General features: G+C 57.0%; 3 protein-coding genes across 5 annotated transcripts; 1 reads left to right on the top strand and 2 right to left on the bottom strand.

Annotated features, from left to right (window-relative positions):
• Positions 1-1,122: 1,122 nt before the first annotated feature.
• Positions 1,123-5,657, bottom strand: PLK1 (polo like kinase 1). The gene is made up of 10 exons (XM_054271291.1): positions 5,274-5,657; positions 4,974-5,142; positions 4,753-4,897; positions 4,298-4,391; positions 3,593-3,812; positions 3,028-3,186; positions 2,868-2,945; positions 2,236-2,390; positions 1,635-1,817; positions 1,123-1,329 (listed from the first exon to the last, which is right to left on the bottom strand). Exons 1-10 carry the CDS (start codon positions 5,655-5,657, stop codon positions 1,123-1,125), a joined length of 1,794 nt encoding a protein of 597 aa, XP_054127266.1.
• Positions 5,658-6,969: 1,312 nt separating this feature from the next.
• On the bottom strand, positions 6,970-11,391 carry DCTN5 (dynactin subunit 5). The gene is made up of 7 exons (XM_054271310.1): positions 11,307-11,391; positions 11,101-11,169; positions 10,627-10,745; positions 10,093-10,204; positions 9,361-9,463; positions 9,041-9,132; positions 6,970-7,255 (listed from the first exon to the last, which is right to left on the bottom strand). The coding sequence occupies exons 1-7, from the start codon at positions 11,352-11,354 to the stop codon at positions 7,235-7,237; spliced, it is 564 nt and encodes a 187-aa protein (XP_054127285.1). The 5' UTR covers positions 11,355-11,391; the 3' UTR covers positions 6,970-7,234.
• A 41-nt stretch (positions 11,392-11,432) lies between these two features.
• On the top strand, positions 11,433-20,322 carry PALB2 (partner and localizer of BRCA2). 3 transcript variants are annotated; one of them, XM_054271263.1, is made up of 13 exons: positions 11,433-11,487; positions 11,568-11,627; positions 11,722-11,779; positions 12,273-14,168; positions 14,828-15,627; positions 15,862-15,945; positions 16,060-16,224; positions 16,602-16,687; positions 16,966-17,127; positions 17,278-17,394; positions 17,689-17,776; positions 18,804-18,952; positions 19,902-20,322. In XM_054271263.1, the coding sequence occupies exons 1-13, from the start codon at positions 11,437-11,439 to the stop codon at positions 20,131-20,133; spliced, it is 3,948 nt and encodes a 1,315-aa protein (XP_054127238.1). In that variant the 5' UTR covers positions 11,433-11,436; the 3' UTR covers positions 20,134-20,322. The 3 variants fall into 3 exon arrangements, with proteins under 3 accessions (XP_054127238.1, XP_054127237.1, XP_054127240.1); XM_054271262.1 differs by having other exon boundaries at positions 11,722-11,809; XM_054271265.1 differs by lacking the exons at positions 11,433-11,487; positions 11,568-11,627; positions 11,722-11,779 and adding an exon at positions 12,038-12,165.
• The last annotated feature ends 615 nt before the right edge of the window (positions 20,323-20,937 follow it).

The following is a 20,937-nucleotide window of genomic DNA, read 5'->3' as shown; positions in this document are numbered from 1 at the left end:
GCAGTCCAGGAACAGTTGTCTCTGGGCACAAAGAAGGGAGTTCCTTGCCCCTGGGATCCCTCTCTCAAAGACAGTTCCCCCAGCCTCTCCTGCTGCCCAGGGCAGATATCCCATGGGTGCTGTGGTTCATGGCATGCCCATGGGCATGTGGGCCCTGGGAGCCAGCCTCCAGCACCAGCTGAGCCCATGGGCACAGAGAGCCCCACAGCAAAGCTCCTCTGTGGAACAGCAATAATTTTGTATAGTTTGATTCTTCTGTGTACTGGGGTGTGGGATTTTGTTACACAGATAACAGGGTTTGTACCAGATTTCTTTTCAGAATGTATTTATACAAAATGTTATAAAAAATTAAAAAACATCAACTAAAGATTGTCCTGCTTATAAAAACAAACTGGCCTAAGAGCACCTCTAGTTGCTGGCAGGGATGGTGGAGTGCAACAGGCAGGTCACTGGGCTCCTGCTGCCTGAGAGGACTTGTGCTGATTCTTTAGCCATAATTAGTCATGGAGCCAAGGAAGAGGCAAGCCCAGGCCAAGGGCAAGAGGATGTCTCATTGAGAGGGGGAAGCCAGAGCAGTGCTATCCCCTCTCTCAGCAAGGCAAAGGGAAGTGAAACAGCCTGGATGCTGTTTAACAATCTTTATTCAAGTTATGAAATATACAAAAGTTGAGGTTTCATGGAGTTTCAGCATTAAAAGGTCAATTGCTCAAATCTCACCCCGGGCTTGTTCAATACCTTACCTGAGCTTCTGAGAGGAAACGAAGCCCAGAGCACGGGCACAGCCATGTACAGACACCTCACTGCCAGCTCTGCTCTCTCAAGAGCAGCCCCAGGCACCTCAAACGAGAGGGCTGGTTTGGAGCTGGGTTTTTGGCTTTGGAAAATTAGAAAAACAGACTAGGTAGGGAGTTTAAAAATACACTTTGTTAGGAGCAGGAAGCAAGAAACCTTTGGGCACCAGTCAGTGAACAACACCATTCCCACAGCAGCAGGGCTTCCTCGGAGCAATGAGCCCAGACCCAGGAGTAGGAACCCAGCCGGGCCGCGGGAGGGAAGCTGCCAGACCTCTCCCTCCACAGCTGGGCAGTTTGGCACCGATGTCGAGTCCGGCAAGAACGAGGTCTAGGAGGAAGATTTCACCCGGCCCGAGCCAGACTTGGAGCTGAGGAGCTTCTCCACCATGGTGCGTGCGTAGCGCAGGCGGCTGGCCAGCTCGCGGCAGCAGCCGTGCTCCTCGATCAGGCTCAGCTTGTACGTGCTGAAGTCCCGTTTCTCATCTATGTATGTCACAGCAGCCATGAGAGGGCACAGGATGATCTTGGTGTGGTCCTGGGGGGAGACAACACACACTCACTGAGCACCGTGCTCCTCGGGGCAGCATTTCCTCTGCACGAGCCATCTCGGCACACCCGGAACGTGTGACAAAACCCCTCTGCCGAATTCAGAGTGCAGCAAAGGGCAACAGCTCCAGAGCACAGCCCCTCACAAGTGAGGACACTGGGGGCTTTAGACAGCAGCACAGACAGCTCCCAGTGCCGAGCTCCCTGGGCAGTCTTGGCTCAGGTCATGCCCTCCTGCCGCCATCCAAGCAGCACCACGTGCAGCCAGCGCCACGGCCCTGCAGAGAGCCTCACCTGGAAGAAGTTGATCTGCACGGTGCCGTTGCTGAGGTGCAGGATGATGGCGCTGCGGGTCCGGAACCAGGTGCACAGGTAGGGCAGCCGGGCCAGCTCGTCCCCTTCCCGTGGTGTGATGTTCGCCCCCGCCTTCAGCAAGTGCTCGCTCATGTAATTCCGGAAGTACTTCAGTAGTGTTATCTGCAGAAGGGACGGGCTGTGAGGGGCTGAGGGTGACCCCAGGCACGGGGGAGGAGCACAGGGACAGCCATCACAATCCCCGACCCTCCTTACATCTTTCAGAGCTTGAGGTGCTATGGCAAAAACTTAAGGAAATCCTCAAAATTAACTCTGACCGTGACACATCAGACTCACTTTGCTGAATACTTTGGTACATGCAAGTCATGTGAGCACTTAAATTTCTGTGAAACTGCTCATAAATGAGCCTCAGATAGCAGCTAGAGCTACTAGTGTCCCATGTGTCACCAGCTAGAGGAAGCCTGCAAAGTGCCAGTGGCCTCTAATAAAAGTTTCTCCCTGGAACCCACCCTGCCATCCAAGCCTAAGGGTGGCAGGGGTCTCACCACCCCCAGCCAGGGCTCCTGCCCCCAGGACTGACCTTCTTGTTGAGGTTAGAGGGGTAGGACCTCACAGTGAAGTAGGACTCAGTGTTGTTCTGCTCAATGTACTGCAGGTTGTCCCCATCGTTGTACATGATGAGCCGAGAGGAGTCATTGAAGAGAACCCCAACGCTGTTGTCACAGAGCTGGTAACCTGCCCAGAAAGGACCCCATGAGATCTTGGGGGACCACAGGTGGTGGGAAGTACCAAGGCAGATGGTTTATCACCCAGGGATTCCCTAACAGCCATCCCACCAAGGCCCTGCCAGGTCTGCTCTTTGGGGAGCTCTGGCTGGCACTTTTCCACCTCTGGATTTGTCATCTCCCTTATTGCATCAGCTGCTTCAAAAACAGCCTCTGCTGCCACCATGGATCCCCGTTCAGGCTGGGGAGAGCCTGGTCACCTCATGCACAGGTACCATTGTCCACATTAAAGTGGCCAGGGCTGATGGTCAGCGACCACTGCTCTGGATTCCCGGGGTATTTGGTAAGATTCCTGGCAGTGCTCTTGGACACATACACTGGAATATGGCGATTAAAAACCCAGGCCTAGGAAATGCCCCAACCCAGGCTTCTCCCAGCCTCCTCAGACACAAGGAAAGCCTGAAGCATTGCCACCCATGGTATTTACCGAGTCCATATTTATCCGAGTAGTCCACCCATTTGCTAACCCAGAAGATGGGAATGCAGGCCGGGTCCTCAGCTTCTTCTGCAGGAAGAAAGCAGCTTGTTAGGGGACCTTTTCCACAGCCAGTGCACCCCACGAGGCCCATGGGCTGCCCCAGGCTCACCTTGCCTCACTGCTACTCGCTCCGAGGGCTTGGCTGCATTGACTGCAGTCAGCTGCTGCAACATGTCAGCCAGGTGGCAGCTGACAGCATCTCCCACCTCCCGCAGCCCCGCTGCCTCCTCCTTCTCCAGCAAGGGCTCCTGGGCAGGGCTGTCCAGTCCTGGGCAGAGAGACAACACTGAGATGTGACCAGGGTGGGACATGAGCAGGGTAATTCCAGAGCACGGGACGTGTCCAGAGGATTCCGGAGTATCTCCAGTGAGGGAGACTCCACACACCCTCTCTAGGCACTCTGTTCAGTGCTTGGGCACTGCACAGGAGAGGTCTTCCTTGTGTTCTGGTGGAACTTCCCAGGCATCAGTCTGAGCTCCTTAGAGAGCTGAAGCGAATGCAGCGCTTCATCCCGGGCAGAGCAGGGAGAGCCCCCTCACCCACAAATGCTCTGAGTTCCCATAAGGATCAGGAGATGATGCGAGGGAGGCACACTGAAGGTTGTAGATGCTGCTGGAGGCCGGGCAGGCTGTGCCCGGCCCCGCGGCCCAGCTCACCCGGGCACCCACCCCTACCTTTATTGAGCGCGGTCAGCGGCTTCCGCCCGCTGAGCTCCAGGCTGCTGGGAGCCAGGGAGAAGCGGGGAGCGATGGTGAGGCAGCTGGTGGGCAGGCGGCTGGGCAGGTACCCCGAGGTGAAGAACTCGTCGTTCAGCAGCTCGTCGACGGTCGGGCGCGTGGCGGGGTCTGACCTCAGCATCTTCTGGATGAGGTTTGCGGCCACGGGGTTGATGTGCTGAGGGACAGGCGGAGTTTAGAGACGGGTCAGGGACAACGTGCACTAGTGACAGATGAACGGGGTTTGCAGCCTGGGGAAGCTCCGCCTGGAGCAGAGCTCCGGTGCTGCATCGGGCAAGCAGGACAAGCCTGGGGAAGCAGAACTGGGTGGCACAGAGAACTGGCTCTTAACAGAACCAAAGCCTGGGGTCAAATGACTGGAGCAACACCAACTCATCAGCAGTGGGGTGAGCCGGGGACCTGGCCCAGACCTCATGGACTTGCCCATGTCCATTCACCCCCACACACCAGCAGCCCAGCTCAGATTTTTGCTGGATTGCAGGGCAGGGAGCTGCTGGCTCCCCACAAGGCTCACACCACCCCAGCCTGAGAGCCCCTGCCCTGCTATGGAGAGCCCATGGAGTGGCAGACGCAGAGGCTGCAGCAGGAGGCTCACCAAGCACCGCCGTGAGCCAAACAGACGCTCCATGGGAAGTGGCATACCTTGGGAATGGTGTACTCGTTCTTCTTGATCCGGATGTACGTGTCCTTCAGGCAAGAAGTCTCAAAAGGCGGTTTCCCCACCAGCAGAGTGTACCTGGGCATTCCCAGACAAAAGGGTGTCAGTTTTGCCAAAGAGACTCAGATTGTGCACAGGAGCAACCATGTCCTAAGCACACCCAGGGGCTTTCCTGGCAGAGGGAACATGCTTAGCATTAAGACACACTGACAGCTACGTGTACTGTGCCTGGATCCTGTTCCCTGGAAAGGGAAGCTGGGATCTAGCACCCTGCAGGGAATGCTTCAGTTGGGGAAGGTTGGGAGCTGCCTGGCAGCAGGACTCAGCACTGTGGGGACAGTGACCTGGAGCTCTGGATTACACTGAAGCTCAGAGGGGCCACGGAGATCAGAACAGGGATTGCCCAGCTCCATGCCCTCTGAAAGGCAGTTTGACTCACATGATGCAGCCAATGGACCAGATGTCCACCTCGAAGCTGTGCCCCTTCTTGCCCAGCACCTCTGGGGCGATGTAGTTTGGTGTCCCACACAGGGTCTTCTTGCGTTCCCCATCGTACTCTACCTTGGTGGCCAGGCCAAAGTCACCTGGAGGGACAGGGAGACGGGATATAACCAGGATGCCCTGGCTGGCTGGTCCCTGTGCTGGGGTCCCTGCACTTACCGATCTTAACCTCCATGTCGTCACTAAGGAAGAGGTTGCCCAGCTTGAGGTCGCGGTGGATGACACGGTGGTTGTGCAGGTACTGGCAGCCCAGGATGGTCTGCCGCAGGTAGTACCGCACCTCGGGCTCGCTCAGCGCCTTCCGCCGCTTGTGCAGCTCCAGCAGCGACTGCGGGGAACGAGGGGTCAGTACCGGGGCGGGGGTTGCGGGACAAGGAGGAGCTCAGTACCGCAGGACGCGGGGAAGGGAAGGGCAGGTCCGCACCCGGGGACACCGACACCCGCCCCCCGGCCCCTCACCCGGCGGCGGCAGAGCTCCAGCACGACGTAGACGAAGTCGTCGTCCTCGAAGAAGCCCTGGAAGCCGACGACGTGGCGGTGGGAGAGGCTGCGGTGGATAGCGATCTCCATGGACATCTTCTCCTTCTGGTGCGGCTTCACCAGCAGCGACTTGGGCACCACCTTCCCCGCGAACACCTCCCGGCTCTCGGCCTCGGCCAGCTCGTAGCACCGCGCGAAGCCGCCCTTGCCCAGGAACCGCCCGCGCACGAAGCTGCGCCGGGTGCGGGGATCCACGAGCACCTTCGGCACCTCCTTCCCCCCCGCCGCCGCCGCCGCCGCCGCCGCCCGGGCCGGCTCCACCAGCGCCGCCGGCCGCGCCGCCTTCCCGCCCGGCGCGCTCATGCTGTGTCCGCGCTGGGGCACCGCCGGGCCCCGGCTGCCTGCACCGAAACAGCGGCTGCGGGAGAGCGGCGGGTCCCGGTGCAGCAGTGGGTGCTGGGGAAGTGGCACGAGCCGGGTTCGTGCACCGGTGCAGCTGCGGGTCTCGGTACCGGTGGATCTGGGTGTGCCGAGTCCCTGTACCGGCGGGTCCCGGTGCAGCAGCGGCTGCGGGTGCCGGCTGTGCTGTTCCGGTGCCGCGGCAGTACGGTACGGCCCGGGCTGAGCTGGGCCGCTCGCTCGCTCCGGCCGCGATTCAAAGGCGGCGCCGGGGCCGTTACCGCGCGCGGCCGCTCCCCATTGGCCGCACGATTTAAAATCCACGCGGCGCGCGGGGCACCATGGGAGCCCAGGGAGACCGGCACCCGCGGGGGCGGGGCCGGGCGCGCTCGGACACGCCCCCCCAGCGCGGCGATGTGCGCGTGCGCAGGGCGCCGTTGGCTGCCGCCGCGCGCGCTCCCGCCGGCTCCGAGGCGCGCTCTGCGCGCTCCCGCGGGACCCCGAGCGCGGGCACGAGGCGCTCCGCCAAGGACATTCCTCGGGATTTGCACCGGCGTGGGTTTCCTCGGGAGAGGCCCGGCGGCGGCACCGCCCGCTCCCGCGGCTCCCATGTCCAGCGGTTCCCAGCGGGATTCCCGCGGGTAGCCAGGAACCGACCTTGGGTCGGTTTCTATAACACAGACACGCCACGCTGCGCCCCTCGGGTGACGGTGTGGCAGTTCTGAGGGGCTGTCCCTGACCTCGCTACCCCCTGTTCCCCGCACGACAGGCTCTCCGGCACTCCCGGTGCTGGCTCTGGGTCCCCTTGCCGGGAGAGGTGACCGCGGGATGCTCCCATGCGTCCCGCGGTCATGCACACACCGTCAGTGGCCTGCATACACGGTGCTTTTGCCCGGCAGGTTGAGCTGATACCCCGGCCGAGCCTCACCCACAGGCACAGGCCATCTGTGTCAGAGTGTCCTGGAGCCTGGTGCACGGACAGGGCCAGGAGCCCTGCAGGTGACCACAGCCAAAGCTCAAGTGCCATTCCTGCTGCAGAGCTGGATCATCCCAGGGGATTCTGCTCCCCACAAAGCAGGCACAGCACGGTCCCCGCTGGCCTGGTGCCTGAGAGACCTCCCCACACAGCCCTGGCACGCCGAGCCACCAGCAGCACAGGCAGGGAGGGTGTGCTCCCAGGGACCCTGAACCTCCTCACATGCAGCAGCACCCCCTGCCCCTCCTGGTCAGCAACGCCGAGCAAAGCACACAGCGATCAATGAAGCCACACAGCAACTTGGGGTTAGAAGTGCTCAGTGTTTGTACAGATTGCTGACAGAAGACATTCCCCTCCCTGCAGGATGTGCTTCCCCACTCCTGCACCACGCTGGATGGAAGGCTGCGGGCAGAGCTGGGACACTGACACTCCATCTTCCCAGACTGGCAGAGGCAGAGAGCTGAGCCCAGGTCAGAGGGATGCTTCAGAGGCAGGAGGAGAAAGTGGCCAGTGTAAGGAATGTTAACAATGCTGGGTGTTAGGGATCTTCAGTGGTGGCTTGGTTTTAGGCCCTGCCAGAGGCCACCTTAACAAAGACAACAAAAGAGGTTTTAATAAGGGCAGAAGAGTCAGCTCAGACAGCTAGAAGGAAGAGCAGGCCAAGAAACATGTTATTGCAGTGTCACACCCCTTCATGCACTACAGCTCTGCTCTCAGGTGCTGTGGAAATTCATCACTCAGACTTTTCCAGCTGCCACCCCACTCCCAAACTCACATCCCCTCTCCCACTCCTCTCCCTGTGCTGTGGCTGCTGATCAAGCGATCCCAGTGAAATGCACAATGTGGTGTTGAAACTGAGGTGACAACACAGCAACACAGCACAGACACCCCACTCCTGCCAGACACTGCCGGAGACACCCTGGAGCAAAGCAGTGCTCTGAACTCCTGACTTGCAGGCAATCTCACAAGAAGCCCCAAACCTGCCAAGCCTGTGAGAGAGGAGGCCCCTCAGGGGGAGCAAGCAGCTCCTTTCACCCTGTACTGCATGTTGTAATGCACAGGACAGCCAGAATAGCCTGTAACAGCCACAGAACAAGGGACTGTGGCTCATGCCCAGGCACAGCAGGAACCTCAATCTAGTTTGGTTTGAAGAGTCACGAGTCACTTGAACAACTGAAGAGGCTTTAATTTATGTACAGTAAAAATACAAACCAGTCAGTGGTTTTACACGGGAGGTACAGCAGCTACTACACACGTTAGTACTCACACAGCTATTGGCTACTAAGGTGTATCAGCATTTGCTCCACAGATCAGCTGAGGCGCCAGGGCTGCTCCCCCACAGCCACACACCTACCACACACCTAAACCCCAGCTGCTCCACTACAACATGCAGGTTAGAACCTAGAGCAGGACTAGGCTAAGCTTTAACAGAGCACAACCAGAGCAGGCAGACTGGTGTGCAGCCAGTTGTCTGAACTCGGGTACACAAGCACCAGATGCCTCCAACTTTCAGAGCTGCTCTCAGCAAGAACTATTCATGCTCTAATACATGTCCAAAATGAAATCTTCACTCTTTCTAAGAAGTTTGAGCGTCATTCTTAAGTTTCATAGTGCAGAAAAGCACAGGAGAGCATTCTGCAAATGCAGACACTGGGTAATAAATGGGAACATTTGCAGCATTCTCTCACTTTTAATTACCCACATTCTGCTGCACTGAATTCTGTGAGATGGCAATCCTCTTTTCAAAGGCCTTTGGCTCTTTAAGGTCTGTGATATTCAGGAAGTGGCACTGACCCCAGGAACACCAGCCCTGAGGGGGGAGAGCACAGGACTGAGGTCAGCCTGCTTCAGGAGCTAAGAGCTAAGGAACATCCTGTCAGGCACAGAAAGACAGCTGTCAGTGCCAGCCAACACTCCTAAAGCCAACAGCAGGATGATGTACCCTGCAGAGAATCCCAGGGAGAAAGGAAGAGGCCGTGCACCTCAGCACGCAGGCCCATGGGCAGCAAGGATTGTGCCAAAGGAAAGGCCTATGAACCCTGGAAAGTGCCCAGAGCCAGAACAGCCCTGCTGGGATGGAGACTGCGCCTAACAAGCCTAAACTAGGACAGAAGTGAGCAGACAGGCTGAGGCGGGTGTCAGCCCTGCCTCACTCCCAGCTGCTGCCCCAAGGCAGGCGTTCAGCCTTCCCAGCTCCAGAACATTCAGAGGCACAACTCAGACAACGTGGGATGGAGTACACTGGACGAGCACACAGAGTTTGAACAGGACACAGCAGCTTTCACGAGGGACTGCTTGGCCAGGCCAGCTGAGGCACAGGGGCTCAGGGTCCCTCTGCCCACCCCCTGAACGCTCCTGTGGGCTACTAGACCTGAGTGAGTGGCAAGAACTTCTGGTAATAGCTCTTGGTAACGTCAATCATCAGCTCCTGGGTGCATTCCGGGAGCTCCCCCGAGAACAGTCCTGGAAGAAGAACAGCATGGCCATCAGTCATGGTGTACCACTGTGTACATGCACTAAAACAGGGAGTTTCACAAGTTAGAAGGGCTACTTTTCAGTGCAGCAAGTACCCAGTAACTTTATTTTTAGGTACTAAATGCTAATGGGCACCTTTGTTATAGAAATCCCATTTAAAATAAGAACATCCATGTTGTTTTCAGTTTTGTGCAAGGGAAGATAGAGGGAGCATACCTGGGCAGCCTGAGAAGACAGTGAAAGGTGGAACTACGGTTTCAGGAGGGAGTACTGTGTTGTCTAAGATTTTGCAGCAATCTTTCAAAACACATCTACGTCCCTAAAACAGAGAACAGAAAAAGTTTATATCTACAACACTATGAACATGAGGTTTTCTTATTATTACTGATATGTTACTTAAATTTCAAGAAGATTAACTGCTCAAAACATATCCTTTATAAGAGATCACAGGAATAAATCTTTACCCTGACCGAATGATCTCCCAACAAAATTAACTTTTCTTTTTGAGGAAAAATGTCTGTCTGCTTTCAGCTAGCACAGGTACAACTGCACATTAACATGTCAATGTTCAAAGTGGCACCAAAAACCCGAGTCAAGCAGCAAGGCCTTCTCTACTTCAGCACACAGTAGCCTCGACTATCTAGCCTTATTTACACAGAAATACAACAATTCCATTTGTACTCTGTGGCCAGGCTGCCTCCCTCGGGCAATGCCATTAGCCACAGGGACAACACTTGGGATGGATTTTGCAGCCAGCAGCAGCTTAACACGCTGTCCTCAGAGAAGTAAACCTGAAAGCTCAGCTTCCTGCACAGAAGGACAAGGAGCAGGAAGAACAGCACAGACAGTGAGCCTGCTCCAGCCAGCTGCTGCAGACACCTCTCAACTGCTGTCACAAGGTCTCAGCAGCACGCAGCAGTTCACAGAAAATACAGAAATGGCACTCACAATGACACAGTTCTTGCCTATGTGCACATAGGAGCCGATCTGGGCCGCATTGACAACACAGTCCTCTTCTATGAAGACATGGTCACCAATGTGCAGAGGGAAGAAAGCCACCCTGCAACAGGAGAGCAGAGTATTTGTGTGTGTCCAACAAACAAACTGACACTGCTAGACCCAGAATCGCCCCACAGAGTCTCTTGTCCCCAGACGGATTAACAGATGTGGATCCTGTGCTAAGGGAGACAGAACAGTTTCTGGGTTTCTCCTCTCTAAAGGATGGCCCAAATGAGAAGGAAGATGTTGCGAATAAACACGCAGAAACTGAAACATGCTCTTCACTTTGCTATTCTAATCTATCGCTTTCCATCCAACAGAGGGTTGGAACACAACCCCCAAGGCACAGCTCAGCATCTGAGGAAAAAGCAGGTTTGAGAGATGATTTCTGCAAATTGCTGCAAAAGGAAGAGTTCTTGGAATACAAGACTCAGTCAAGCTGACAGATTTTTCAGGTCTCTCCCTAAAGGAAGGGGCTCTCACCCTTTGCTGAACTTCTTGAAGGGCGGCCTGATGACGCTGCGGCTCTTCACCACGCAGTGCCGGCCCACCCGCACGTTCGCCAGGTCCCCGCGGATGATGCAGTCATTCATAACGATGGTCTGCAGAAGGACACACAGCTAAACCCGCTCCCTTTGCCGCCTGTGGTGGCACTTCTTACACAAACTCATGCCGAGGCCCGGGCACTACAGCAAGATTCCCTTGCTTTAGGGACGATTCTTTCAGCCAAAAGGAAAGTGACAACAAAGCAAAAGTGCAGGAGGTTGGAACCACCAATTGCCCTTCTGGTCATGCCAGCGAGCACCACACACCAGGCTCAGGCACAGAGCAGGACGGTGCTGTAAGGGGCACGAAAGCAGCACGGGCGGCTCGCACCAGGCCAGGGATGCTGCGGGGGAGCAGCGCTGGATGCCGCGGGCACCGCCGGGGACACGGCAGCCGCCGTCCGGTGCTCACCTTGCCGTTGAGGACGATGTTCTGGCTGCCGCACAGCACGGACTGCCGGCTCACCTTGTTGCCGGAAGCCTGCGGGGAGAACGGGCGGTCACGGCCGGTGTCCCGGGCTCCGGCGCTCCTGGCAGAGCCCCGCGGCCCCCCGAGCCCCGCGCACCCGCTCCCCGGGGTCCCCCGAGCCCCGAGCCCCGCTCCCCTCGGCCCCGCACCGTCTCGATGTACTCGGACTTGTTGTAGAGCATCTCGCTGAGCTCCATGGCCGCCCCGCCCGGCCCGCGCCGCTTCCGCCGCGTCACCTCCGCGCGCCCGCCGCGCCACCTCCGCCGCGCCCCGGTTGCCATGGAGGCCCCGCCGGCGGCGGCTGCCCTGAGCGGCGCCGACAAGGAGAAGGTGCGGGGCCGGCCGGGGCGGCGGGACCGGGACCGGGACCGGAACCGTCCCGGGCCCATCCTGAAGGGTGTCTCTTGCAGCTGCGGGAGAAGCTGGCGCTGCTGAGGCGGGAGTACAGCGAGACCGTCATCCGGCTGCGGGTGAGCGGAGCGGGCCGGGCCGGGCGGGGGGGCACCGGGGGGCACCGGGGCACCGCCAGCCGGTCCCAGCCCCGCCGGTCTTGTGTGTCCGCAGCGGGCACGGCGAGCCGAGAGAGCCAGGAGCCACGGCCGGCGGGAGCGGAGCCCCACAGGTGGGAGCCGGGGAGAACGGGGCGCCTCAGGTGAGAGTCGGGGAGAACGGGGTGGGAGCCGGGGGGAACCGTGGGAGCCGGGGAGAACGGGGCGCCTCAGGTGCGAGTCGGGGAGAACGGGGTGCCTGGCCCAGGTGGGAGCCGCAGGCAGTCCCCCAGGACAGGGCTGTGGGAACACCCGGGGACCCGGCGGCCACTGTTGCCCCTTAGTGCCCCCATGGACCGTTCTGCACCCGGCCCTGCTGACCCTCACCCCGCTGTCCCCTCGGCCACTGCAGCCACATCCACTGCCCCCACACGGCCCTTGCCCTGGGCTGAGCCATGTTCTGCAGTAATGTCTGCTCTGCTTCCTTCCTCACCAGGTCTGCAGTGCTCCGGTCCTGACTGTAAGATCCCCATCTTTCCCTGATAACAAAGCCTGATTTTACCGTGTGATGTTTCCCTTGGGCAGAACTTTAGGAGTACTTTACATGTGTGGCATTTTTCCCCCCAGGTTATAGAGGTAACACATCTGCTGGTGCTGACAGAGATGGGCCCTCTCAGTCACAGACTGAAACCTGCTCTGATGCTGGCACCGAGAAGACAGCACCTGTCACAGTTCAGCATGTTCCAGAATTCTCCAGTGATGAGGTTAGCCCGCAGGACAGCTCCCAGGCAGAAAGCTTTCAGGCCAGCCAGGAAAACCTGTGCTGTGGGACCATCAGGCCTGGCCCTGTGGAGAAAAAGCCCCAAACCTCCCGAGGCAGGATGAAGCTGCGGAGACGGACAAAGGCTCTGGAATCAAAGGAAAGGGAATCAGTGCATGATGTGCATCTAATCTGTACTGGTGAAATGATGAAAACTCAAATTGCCAGTGCAGAGGAGCTTCAGTCACCAGTGTTCAGGCACAGCAGCGTCTCACACACTGAGGAAGCTGCTCAAAGGGCACCTGGGGCAGTGCTTGTGCAGGAAGAAAGAAATAGTTTCACTCCTGATGCAGCATCAGGGCTTGTACAGGATGTGTTTGGTGGCAGTGTCACTGCAGGAGAGCCTGAGCTGTCCCCACATGTGCTGAGGGACAGCAGGGACATCTGGCAGCCTGAATCCTCAAGGGCTGTGGCCACACCTGATGGACATGAGCCGTGCTCACAGCATGGAGATTCTGTTTTACTTGACCCCAGAGGTGATAGCAGAGAAGAGTCCCCCGGTGGAGTAAAACAGCCAGAGGGTCAGAGTTTGTGTGAGGATCAGGGAGAATTACGTGGGCTCTTGGATTTAATGTCAGAAAATGAAATATTGCCTGACAGCAGAAATAACACCATAACCGAGGAGAGCAAAAACCATGAAGGACATCAAAGTGACGCTAATACCTTGAATCCCTGTCCTGCAGATAAAGCTGTGGACACTGCTGAAGGAGTGCTGGAGAATCAACACCCTGAAATGGAGTCACGGCTCTCTCCTGCTGCCGAGGCAGTGGCTCCCGCGGGCACGCTGAGCTCCTGCACAGTGGTGGAAGGGCTGCTCTTCCCCGTGGAGTACTACGTGCGCACAACTCGCCGCATGTCCAGCTGCCAGAGGAAGGTGGACCTGGACGCCGTCATCCTCAGCCAGCTGGGCAGGAGCAAGAAAGGCCAGCGGAGTAAATGCAAGCAGAAAGATGCAAACCCCAATCGGCCCTCGCAAGAGGGAGCCGAGGGTGATTTAGAGCCAGGGGTTGAGCCCTTCCCTTTTCTTGGGGCAGAAAATGATCAAGCAAACTCAAGTAGTTCTCAGAAATCCCTTCCTGCATCCAGCAACAGCAGCACTTCTCTTGAATCCGTTTCTCAGAAAAGCATCGCTAGCACAAGGCAAGAGCAGAGACAATCCCAGAGGAAACAGAAGGGAAGAAGAAAGTCTGCCTGCAAAGCCCCCGTGCATCCAGTGTCACAAGAGCTTATAGAGAGTCAGGATCCCACAATGGCCAATGAAAGCAGTGCTCTGCTGTCAATTGAGAACCAGAGTGAAAAGGAAAACTGTGATGCTAACCTTGAAAGGTCTTCCTCAGATGAGAGGAGAATGTCTGGTGCTGCAGCCCTGGGGCCTGCAGGGCCAGGAGTGACTGGAGCTTCCCAGCCAGCGGGTCCTGACCCTCCTCAGGGCGGGAGCCAAGTGCCAGGGAAATGCCATAAGGCTCTGTTGGAGCAGGTTCAACATGCACTCCACAGCAGCGATTCCCTGAGCCCAGGGAGCGACGCTTTCGCCAGCCGTGTGGGAGATGGGGAGGGCAGTGCTGCTGTGTGTCAGGGAGACAAACAGCCAGTGCAGCGGGTGAAGAGGCAGCGAGGAGCCGAGCAGCCGCCCGGGGTCAGCGTCCCCCTGCGCCGCTCCCTGCGCTGCTCTGCCAGGCACAGGCCCCCGACAGGCTCAGCAGGTACTTCTCACATGTAAACTCCCCAAAGTGCCCCATGCCCCGAGGCAGGGAACGGCCCTGGGAGTGCAGGCCCTGCTGCTCAAACCCTGCTGTGTTTATGCAAGAAAGTACAATAGGAGTTAACTGTTATTCTTTTAAAAATGAGATTTGTTTATTTAAAAATAGATTATTGTGGTGCCCATGTTCCTTGAACCATTCCAGAAACTTGTGCAGGGAATGAACAGAGGAGGAGCAGGGCTGGGAGCTTACTGAGCTGCCCTTGCTGTTGGAGTGAAGGCTGTGAACACTAGGGCTGGTTTGCCAGCAGGTGAATGTCCGTCTGTTCCTCCAGCTGAGTCTGCATGCTAATGATTATTCTCTCCTTTATGAGGGTCTGAGAATATTGAAAAAAGAGAAAGTGTAGGAAGAAAACCAATAAACCAAACTGACCAAGCACTCAGGCATATCTGTCAGGCTTTGGTGGTGGTCTTTGAGCCGAAGGCTTTATCCAGAGGTGCAGAGTAACTGCAGAGTGTAGTGTCTTTCCACTTCTGTGTGTTAAGATGAACATGGTGTTTTGATGTTTTCTAAAATCCAAGCCACCCTTCATGAGAGATTCTGAAAAGGCAAGTTGCTGTTATTTTATGACGTGATGTTCTGTCTTGTACTCTTGTGTTTAGATGCCAGCAGCAGAGGAAGCAGCAGTCCCAGGGGTTCACAGGGTCCTGCTGCCCTTGGGCTCCCTGCTGCGGACCCCGACACTCGTGGCTCCCTCTTCTCCTTCCGCAGCCTCCAGTGGCTGATCCCTCAGCTGGGCATCAGGGACTTCCACTTACCAAATGAGGAATTTGGCGTGCTGAAACTGGAGAAATTGAAATCATCCCCTGTGAATGACTTGGAGGATTTTGTGTCTGGGGATGGTGTGGCTCCAGAGGACACACCAGATGCACAAATGAAGCCAAAAGAAAAAAGTCTCAGAAGTAATTTAATTTTGCCTTCCAAAACTGGATTGGCTGAACTCCCTTGCATGGAAGGCCTGACTTCCAAGAAGGAGCTTTCCACCCATGAATTGCTGTTTACTCCCATGGGGACTGTCCTAGAGGCTCCCACTCACCCTGAGCCTGAGATTTCCTCGTCTGTTTTCCCTGCTGTGGGTGCAACCCCAGGTGTTTTACCTTCAGTGCACACTGAGGTGTTCCCTGACACACCTTCTGTACCTGCCTTGCCAGTGACCCCATCGTCCCCCAGAGGAGCAGCTGCCCTGGTCCTGGGGGATGTGGCGCACAGAGACCCTGCTGTGCCACCTCACCCTGACAGCTGTGCGTCAGGGGCTGCCAGAAACCAGGAGGAGCAAGGTACAGCATTGCCTTCAGCAGCTGAAAGAGGTCCTGAGAACAAATCTGGTGAGACTGTGTCCTTGGAGAAGCATCAGCAGCCAGAGAACAAAGAGCAGGAATCCTGCAGAGCTTCACCTGAACAGGTAACAAGCTGCAATCTTTGTGAAGGGTACTGAGCCAGTGGTTTTGTGGGCAAATCCCCTTTCTCCAGAGTCCTGTCTGACTTCAGGGAAAAGGTCTCTGCATGGATCATAGCAGTGGCATGCAGTACCTGCATGAGAGTGACTGAGAGCATGCAACAATTCTGCCTCGTTCTTGCAGGTGCTGAATATAATTTCAAAGTTGAATCATCCTCATTCTTTACTTTGTTCATGCAGATAAAAGATGCAGCAGAGCCGTTGACCGCAGCGCTGCCGGATGGCCCCAGAGAAGAGAGCTTGCAGTTCGTGTCAGAGCTGAAGGTGGGAGAGCAGCAGGGCGCTGTTCCCCTGGCAGCAGCAGCTCTGCGAGGCGGGGTGTGCAGCAGTGCGGCAGGCGGTGCTGTGTGCCAGAGGAGAGCACAGTTGTGTTTGCAGGAGCCCTGGTGCTCGGGCGCCGTGGACGTGGGCGCCGTGTGGTGGGCAGCGGCCGGCGGCCGCGGGGAGCTGCGCGTGGTCACCGCCTGCGAGAGCGCCGTGTCCCTGTGGCAGCCACGGGCCCCCGCCGGCTGGGCCAGGCTGCACACCTGGCACCTCAGGGAGGTACGAACACGCTCCTCGTGCTGGAGTCAGGGCAGCCGCCTTGCCCCGTGTGTTAGCTGCTGAGACACAGCGAGCTTGGGGCTCGTGTGGTTGTGTGTTACCTGCTGCAATTTAATACCTCATGCACACAATGGTGCTGCGCTTCGCTTGTGCTTTTTCCCCTTAGAGTTCCTCGAGACATATTTTGTGTCTTATGTCAGCAGGGATTGTTTAATTAGGCAACCAGTCAGCAGAGAGTGCAGCTGTTCATTTTAGTGTGCTTCTTGAGAGGGGTCTGAAAATCAATCCTGCTCCACATCCTTTTACTTGAAACACTCTAGAACATGAAAATAAAGGGACTCTGTGGGTGGCACTGAATTCTTGTTTTGTTGTCCCAGATTCCTGTCATCCAGATTGTTCCTCTGCCAGACACCTGTAACCTCGTGTGTGTAGCACTGGGAGAGCTGGAGATTGGAGAAATAAGGTTTTGTATTTATTTCTTACTAGTGCTTTGCACCCTGAGTAGTTGCAGCTCAGCTCCTTGTGAGAAGTGGTTGAAATTATCTTTTTACTAATGTGGCACTTTCTCAGTTGCTTTAACAGTTGGAAAATGTGGAAGGGATTTCTAAAAATCAATTGTAAAGACCTGTTAATTCACCTCAGAGCTGGCAGGCTGATTGAACACAGACTGATCTCTATATGCTACTTCACATTTGAGTGGGGCTTCCTCCTGTCATGGTGTGTGCTTGTCTCTTGATTTAGGCTCTTGCTTTATTCTTCTGAGACTGACTCATTCAAGCACTCCCTAGTGAAAACCGGGAATATAAAAGCAGTTGCTGGGCTAAAGGACTGGAGGCTGGTGAGCAGCAGCAGGACCATGCAGGAGCAGCAAGTGGAGATGGTTTTTCTCTCAGAGACAGGGGGGTGAGTTCGGGGGTGCTGCTTTGGGGTGGTGTCCGTGTGGTGGGTGGGATAAAAGCGAGGAAACACCTCGGATGTTGAGCAGTGTTATGTTCCTCTTGCAGAACACACTTTTTGTTTTACCTGCTCTTCTATGTGCTGGTCTCCTTTCAGGAGCAAGGACAGGCAGACTCTGATGCCCCCTGAAGAAACGGTTACAGCCTTTGCTGAGGTAGAAGGGATGAGCGAGGCCTTGGTGGGCACCACTGCAGGGAACAGCGTTGTGGTTTGGTGAGTGTTCCTCTGCCACACACAGTTTAGGGGCTGGGGGCAGCTTCAGCAGCTGCAGGGCTGTACAGGGGTGCTGGTGAAATGGTGCTTGTCAGAGGGCCAGTGGTCAGTGTGGCACCACAGTCAGACGGCCAGGGAATTGCTGTAATTCCATTGCTTTTGTGTCATCCTCACTACACCCTTCCTGCCTGTTGGCTTCATTTGCTTAATGTGGAACCGAACCCATGTCCGTCCTGCACAGGGGTGTAACTGTGATTAGAAATGAGTCAGAATTTGTATTTTCACCAACTGCAGGAATCTGAGAACAGGTCAGCTCCTGAGGAAGATGCACGTTGGCTATTCCTACCCAGCTTCCATCTGCCATCGAGCATATTCTGACTCCGTACGTACACAAAATTCACGGTTCATGCTTGGGCTGCACTGGCTGGGATGGGGACACAAAGGATTGAAGTTGCTAGGGAGGGTTGAACTATCAGCTCTGTTTCAATACACTGCAAATAATTCAAGGGTAAACAGGTTACAGGAGGAATAAATACCCTATGCTGGCTGCCTCTACTCGTGGCTTTCTGCAGGGTGCTAGTAAAGTGGGAGCAATGCACCCTGGTGCATTCCAAAGCTGCAGCATGCTGTGAGTGGGAAGCACAAGTGCTGTTGCCCAGGCCTGGTGCTTGGCAAGCCTCTTCCATGTCACACGTGGGTCCTGCCAGCATTAGAATCCCTCTGTGAATGTTCCTCTGGACACGCACGCCCGAGGGAATGGGCTGTGTGAAACCAACATTCATACTAATCATCTTTCCCCACTTGCCTCTACCTGTGCTGTGATTCCCAATGGGTTTTGTGGTTTATCAAGGATTTGATTGTTTTCAGTGAGCATGTAACCTTTTGGGACAAGAATGTCTTGTCCAATAATGGTGCCTTGGGTCAGACTCTTTGGAGTCTTCCTCACATTATCCATCCCAGGATATTTCATGCTGGGATGGGAGTTCATGGCTGTTCTGGGAGCTACTGTTTTCAGTTGTGCTGCTTTCCATGGAATTTTTGTTGTATTTTAAGCTTGTAGGGATTAAAATGTGACCCAGAAAATTTACTTATTTTGTTTTTTGAAGTGTCACCTCATCCTATGGCAGGTTTAGCTTTTTGATACAGGAAGAGAAATTCATAAATCCCTCGGGTCACTGAGCTGTCACTTTGCTGTGTTGCATCAGCCCTTATCAGCCAGCAGCTGCTTTTGCTTTTATCTAATTTGATAAGGAAAGTAAACCATTTCTATTTTCCTCAGTAAAAAATAATGCATCACTGTTCATAGGGCTGTGATTAGAGAGAGCGTAGCAGTTAATTTTTGGAAAATTATTTTGGTTTTCCTCCTCCTGCTGTTGTTTTTAGTGATGTATTTTCCCTCTCTGTGTCAGGGCCTTCTGTTTGTTGTTTTAAGCCACCCTCATGCCAAAGAGAGCGAGTCCTGTGGAAGCCCAGCATTCCGCGTGGTGGCCTTCAACCCGCGCACGGGCCGGAGCGCGCCGGTGACATCCTGCTGCCTGCCCCCTGGCCCGGCAGGCAGGCGAGTCCTGGGGCTGTGGGCTGGGCTGGGCTGGCTCCTTCGGGGGCGTTGGGAGGGTCCCTGGGGAGCGGCTAGCTCTGGCAGGGATCCAGCGGCCATCTGCCCGTGATAAGGGGCTGCATCCGGCCCTGCGTGCGTCCGGTGCCGGGCTGGGGGCCGGGGGCGTAGGCTGCTTCCTGCCCGCTTCCCACTGCGGGCTGTGCGCTGACCCCTCGCCCTGGCAGCTCTGTCACCGTCACCGTCACCACGGGGCTGGCTTTGTCCCCAGGGACTGGGGAAATGTGTCCCTGGGCTCCTCAGGGCTGGCTTTGTCCCCAGGGACTGGGGGAATGTGTCCCTGGGCTCCTCAGGGCTGGCTTTGTCCCCAGGGACTGGGGAAATGTGTCCCTGGGCTCCTCAGGGCTGGCTTTGTCCCCAGGGACTGGGGAAATGTGTCCCTGGGCTCCTCAGGGCTGGCTTTGTCCCCAGGGACTGGGGGAATGTGTCCCTGGGCTCCTCAGGGCTGGCTTTGTCCCCAGGGACTGGGGGAATGTGTCCCTGGGCTCCTCAGGGCTGGCTTTGTCCCCAGGGACTGGGGGAATGTGTCCCTGGGCTCCTCAGGGCTGGCTTTGTCCCCAGGGACTGGGGGAATGTGTCCCTGGGCTCCTCAGGGCTGGCTTTGTCCCCAGGGACTGGGGGAATGTGTCCCTGGGCTCCTCAGGGCTGGCTTTGTCCCCCTGGGACTGGGGAAGTGTCCCTGGGCTCCTCAGGGCTGGCTTTGTCCCCCTGGGACTGGGGAAGTGTCCCTGGGCTCCTCAGGGCTGCTCCCTGTGCAGTTGCACTGGAGGAACAGTCTGGACGGTAGGCTGCCTGCTATTAATCTTTACCTGAGCCCTGGGCTAACTGAACAAACGCTGCCATAGTGCTTTTGCACATCCCCTGTCTCCTGCTGACCCCCGTGTCCCCGCAGGTACCTGGAGGGTGACGTGTGGGACACCGGGGGAGCCGCCGTGCTGACGTCGGGTGCGGTGGCCGTGTGGGACCTGCTGCGGGGCCGCTGCACGGCCGTGCTGCCCCCGGGCCCTGCAGGGCACTGGGCCCTGGCCCGCTGGGCCCCCGGCGGGGCCGGGCTGCTGGCAGGGCGCCGTGATGGCACCGTGCACCTGTACCGGTACCGGCCCCCGCAGCCAGGGCCCGCCTGACGGGCCAGGCACCGCGATGGCACCGTGCACCTGTACCGGTACCGGCCCCTGCCTGACGGGCCATGCTGCTGGCTGTGTGCCGCGATGGCACCGTGCACCTGTACCGGTACCGGCCCCCGCAGCCAGGAGCTGCCTCAGGGGGCCTGGCAGGGCTGCCCGCCGTGCCAATAAACGTGTGCTGCCTTGGAACCACCTCGTGTCTGTTGTCACTGTTCTATGGGGGGGCTGTGAACAAGGACCTGGGGGCTCTCATGGACCTTGTCCTGAGCAGCAGTGTGTCCTGGGGGCCAAGGAGGACAATGGTGTCCCCAGGAAGAGCATTTGCAGCAGGTCAGGGAGGGGATCCTTCCCCTCCGCTCCGCCTTGTGAGACACTGCTGGAGGGCTGTGTCCAGCAGAGGCTGTGGAAATGATGGACTGGATCATCCCCCTGATGAGGAAAAGCTGAGGGAGCTGGGGCTGGTCAGCCTCTAGAGCAGACACAGCTGAGCGGTATCAGTGTGTGTGATTAGATAAAGGGCGTGCCAAGAAGATGGACCGGGCTCTTCTCAGTGGTACTGAGCAATAGCAAGAGGCTATGGGCATGGCAAGTTCCACCTGGACACGAAGTAGAACTTTCCTGTGTAGCGACAGAGGAACAGAGTCCAGACAGGGTCTGGAGTCTCCCGCAGTGGAGGTGCTCCCGGGCCGGGAGCGGCGATATCGGCCCGGTCCAGCCGGGGTCACGGGATCGCCGCTCCTGGCCCGGCCCATCCCGGGATCGCGGCCCGGGGCGCTGCGGCCGCCGCCCGGCAGAGGGCGCTGC

The sequence above is a fragment of the Melozone crissalis genome, unplaced genomic scaffold, assembly GCF_028551555.1.
Source record: "Melozone crissalis strain CALT ecotype California unplaced genomic scaffold, PUWL_Pcris_2 ptg000012l_1, whole genome shotgun sequence".
In the NCBI taxonomy this organism is placed as follows: domain Eukaryota; kingdom Metazoa; phylum Chordata; class Aves; order Passeriformes; family Passerellidae; genus Melozone; species Melozone crissalis.
The sequence above is the reverse complement of the archived record's forward strand: the minus strand, read 5'-3'. Positions and strand labels throughout refer to the sequence as shown.

Coding starts and splice junctions, on each gene's coding strand:
- PLK1 (XM_054271291.1), bottom strand. CDS start 5,657: ATGAGCGCGCCGGGCGGGAAGGCGGCGCGGCCGGCGGCGCTGGTGGAG. Junction 4,392..4,752: donor TGGTCCATTGGCTGCATCAT/GTGAGTCAAACT, acceptor GGGAATGCCCAG/GTACACTCTGCTGGTGGGGA. Junction 3,187..3,592: donor GCTGACCGCGCTCAATAAAG/GTAGGGGTGGGT, acceptor CTCTCTGCCCAG/GACTGGACAGCCCTGCCCAG.
- PALB2 (XM_054271262.1), top strand. CDS start 11,437: ATGGAGGCCCCGCCGGCGGCGGCTGCCCTGAGCGGCGCCGACAAGGAG. Junction 14,169..14,827: donor GCCCCCGACAGGCTCAGCAG/GTACTTCTCACA, acceptor TCTTGTGTTTAG/ATGCCAGCAGCAGAGGAAGC. Junction 17,128..17,277: donor TTTCTCTCAGAGACAGGGGG/GTGAGTTCGGGG, acceptor GTCTCCTTTCAG/GAGCAAGGACAGGCAGACTC.
- DCTN5 (XM_054271310.1), bottom strand. CDS start 11,354: ATGGAGCTCAGCGAGATGCTCTACAACAAGTCCGAGTACATCGAGACG. Junction 9,464..10,092: donor TAGGCAAGAACTGTGTCATT/GTGAGTGCCATT, acceptor TCTCTGTTTTAG/GGACGTAGATGTGTTTTGAA. Junction 7,256..9,040: donor AGTTCTTGCCACTCACTCAG/GTCTAGTAGCCC, acceptor GTCTTTGTTAAG/GTGGCCTCTGGCAGGGCCTA.